The sequence below is a fragment of the Austrofundulus limnaeus genome, unplaced genomic scaffold (genome assembly GCF_001266775.1).
Source record: "Austrofundulus limnaeus strain Quisiro unplaced genomic scaffold, Austrofundulus_limnaeus-1.0 Scaffold1792, whole genome shotgun sequence".
Classification (NCBI taxonomy): domain Eukaryota; kingdom Metazoa; phylum Chordata; class Actinopteri; order Cyprinodontiformes; family Rivulidae; genus Austrofundulus; species Austrofundulus limnaeus.
The window spans coordinates 1,606-4,473 of record NW_013954194.1 but is presented as its reverse complement, the minus strand read 5'-3'; the positions used below and the strand labels follow the sequence as shown (position 1 = coordinate 4,473).

At 38.9% G+C, this 2,868-nt stretch overlaps 1 protein-coding gene across 1 annotated transcript in view; it reads left to right on the top strand.

Moving 5' to 3' along the window:
• Positions 1–2,868, top strand: part of wtip (WT1 interacting protein) — a gene marked incomplete at its 3' end in the record, with an annotated part of 18,955 nt that overhangs the window by 14,487 nt on the left and 1,600 nt on the right. The window contains 4 exon segments of the mRNA XM_014033628.1: positions 906–968; positions 1,113–1,243; positions 1,417–1,468; positions 2,524–2,592. Of these exon segments, the coding sequence (XP_013889082.1) occupies positions 906–968; positions 1,113–1,243; positions 1,417–1,468; positions 2,524–2,592 (315 nt within the window).

Genomic DNA, 2,868 nt, shown 5'->3' with positions numbered 1-2,868 from the left:
CAATTTCCCCATCACCACCTCCCACCTCCACCTGGTAGCTGTGTCTCCTCTCTCCTGCATGTCATTAGGTCATGACCCGGGGGGGGTGGGGGGGCACCACAGATGGTCACCTTTACTATCTGCCTGAGCTCCGGGTTAAAGGAAGAGAATCAGCTGAATTCAAAACAATTTATTCTGAAATAAATACCTAGCATTCTTTAAAATAATGTCTATCGCCTGTCACCTTTCAAGCCAGTGTTAAACTGAGACCTTATAATGAGCAGGCACCAAGTTAAAGGGTACATATCATGCAAATCTACGTTTTTAGCCATTAGATGCATTTTGTTGTGTACTTGGAGTCTCTAGGAGTGCAGAAAAGTGGAATTTAGTTTCTCTCCATGCTGCAAAGATACCTTTATATTCTGTTTGGGTCATTGAACTGCCAAATATTAAGGTCTACCAACTATAATTTGGTCATCTTCATTCTCCTCTTGATCTGGATCAGACTCTGGCTCCAACATTAAGGTGTGAAGCTCTACTAACTCACCAAATTTGAGCTCAGTAACTATAAAATTGACTTAAGTTAATTTTATTAAATTCCCATTAGTTCATGAGATGTTTTGCACAACAGACAGACACATGCACACACAAAACAGGCGCAAGCAGAAACATTAATGTGGTTTCAGCATTAATGACAGGTCATTTAAAACAAAAGCTCCTAACATGAAGTGAAGGAGAGATAATAGACAAACAAGCCCTGAAAGTCATCCTTATGTTGACGTACAGAGCGCAGCAGCACCCTCTATAGATGACACAAATGGAAATGTTTTCCTATCAGAATCTGTGAAGTGATTATTCTTCTGCTGATTGCAAAAAAAAGGAATTTTTGAGAATAATCTAAATAAATCTCTGATCTCCCCTCACAGTACTCTGGTTTCCAGCAGACGGCAGAGAAGTGCTTTGTGTGCGGCCATCTCATCATGGAGATGGTAAGAAGTGTCTCTGAAATGTATTTCWACGCCACACAGTCTCTCATGTTTGCCGCCYGCTAACCTKAGGTCTGATTGTTGTCCTAAAGTGTTTTTTTTTCTTTGTGTTTTGTTTGATGTGTATTTGTGGTGGGCGGTGTATAGATCCTCCAGGCACTAGGCAAGTCATACCATCCTGGCTGTTTCCGCTGTGTAGTGTGCAAAGAGGGTTTAGACGGCGTGCCTTTCACTGTGGACGTTGAAAACAACATCTACTGTGTCAAAGACTACCACACGTAAGAGAAGCGTCTCWGTTCGTTCCGGTTATTAAAAAGAGAAACACGGTGTTTGTGCGAGGAAACGTACACAGCGCCTTCAACGATTCAGTGTTTTGATTTATTCACAGTCGCACTGGAATTTTAGGAGAAATATTTGTGCTTGCTTATAGTTTTGTTCTCTTCCGTTATAGGGTTTTTGCTCCCAAGTGTGCCTCGTGCAACCAGCCCATCCTTCCAGCCCAGGTAAACAGCAAAATGAGCCTAAATGTTGGTCTGTTTTCTAGCCTTTTTTTTTTTTATTTGGGGGTATAAAGTATCTAAAAATATTCCCCTAAAAACTGTTCAGGTTGTCCTTGTTTCCACAAATTAAACAGTATTGAGAAATGCATCCCATTAAAAAACTAATAACAAACTGGCAGATTTATAGGTAAGGCTGCAAAGATTTAAAGGCAACATATGAGCTCATGAGATCAATAAGTATGTTTGATTATTACCATATTTATTGCTAATCTTTAACAATAACTTATTTAAAGTTAGCTCTATATCCTGTACTGGAGCTGAGATTGTGATTAATTTTGGATGGAAATACTTGAAATGGATTCAGTTTTTTATATATATTAATTTCAGTCATGTAGTTGAATAGTTTTAATGCCGTTGTGTTACTTTATATTCCTTCTTTCATCAGATAATCCAGGGAGTCCCTTACGAGGTCTGAGCTCACCAGGAGCCTCAGCAGTACAGAAGAATCAGATTAGACTTTGATAAATCATCTTTATAAAGCCTGAGCTGTTCCACTCTTTAAACAGATTAACAAAAAGGCTAATCTGCAAGAGGATAAAAGTGGATAAAAGGTGTAGTGATCACTGGGACACAGCATGATCTGTATAACACACGATGGCTGCGTGACAYTATAACAAAATATAATATTCTGCTTAATGATAGAAAAGATGGTAGTGTAAAGCTGACTAGATAGCTTCACAATACTCCATGAGCAAAAACACAAAACATACTTCTGAAACAAACTAGGAGTTTTTGCTAGTGATATTTTTGCACCAGTGTAATGGGTATTAATGGGTATCCATTGACGCTCAACTATTAAGATCATCTTAAAGTGAAAAGGGACAGAGCTACAGTCATCTTGATCAAACTTTGTATATGGTCTCATGCAGCGGCCATCTTGGATGGAGTGAATCCAAAACATTAATTAAATTAGTTTTATACGTACAGCCAGTTAGTTTCATTAAAACCTGTCCAGTGGTTCATGAGATGAGATGAAGTCTAACAGTTTGTTCTTTCAGGGCTCTGAGGAGACCATCCGGGTTGTTTCTATGGACAAGGACTATCATGTGGACTGCTACCACTGTGAGGTGAGACATCCCTCCCACGCACACACTTGTCTCTCATTACTTGTGTGGATATTGCATTGACCTCCATTAATTTCTACAACCTATAARCCACAAATGTTTTTTTGTTTTCATTGTGTGGACCAGGCAAATGCCCATACAACGACACAATGTCCTTATAAGTACAGCATAATGTCAAAATATGTCCACACAAACAATACAAAGACATAGATACACATACAGTGGTTTGCAAAAGTATTCATACCCCTTGAACTTTTCCATATTTTGTCACATTACAAC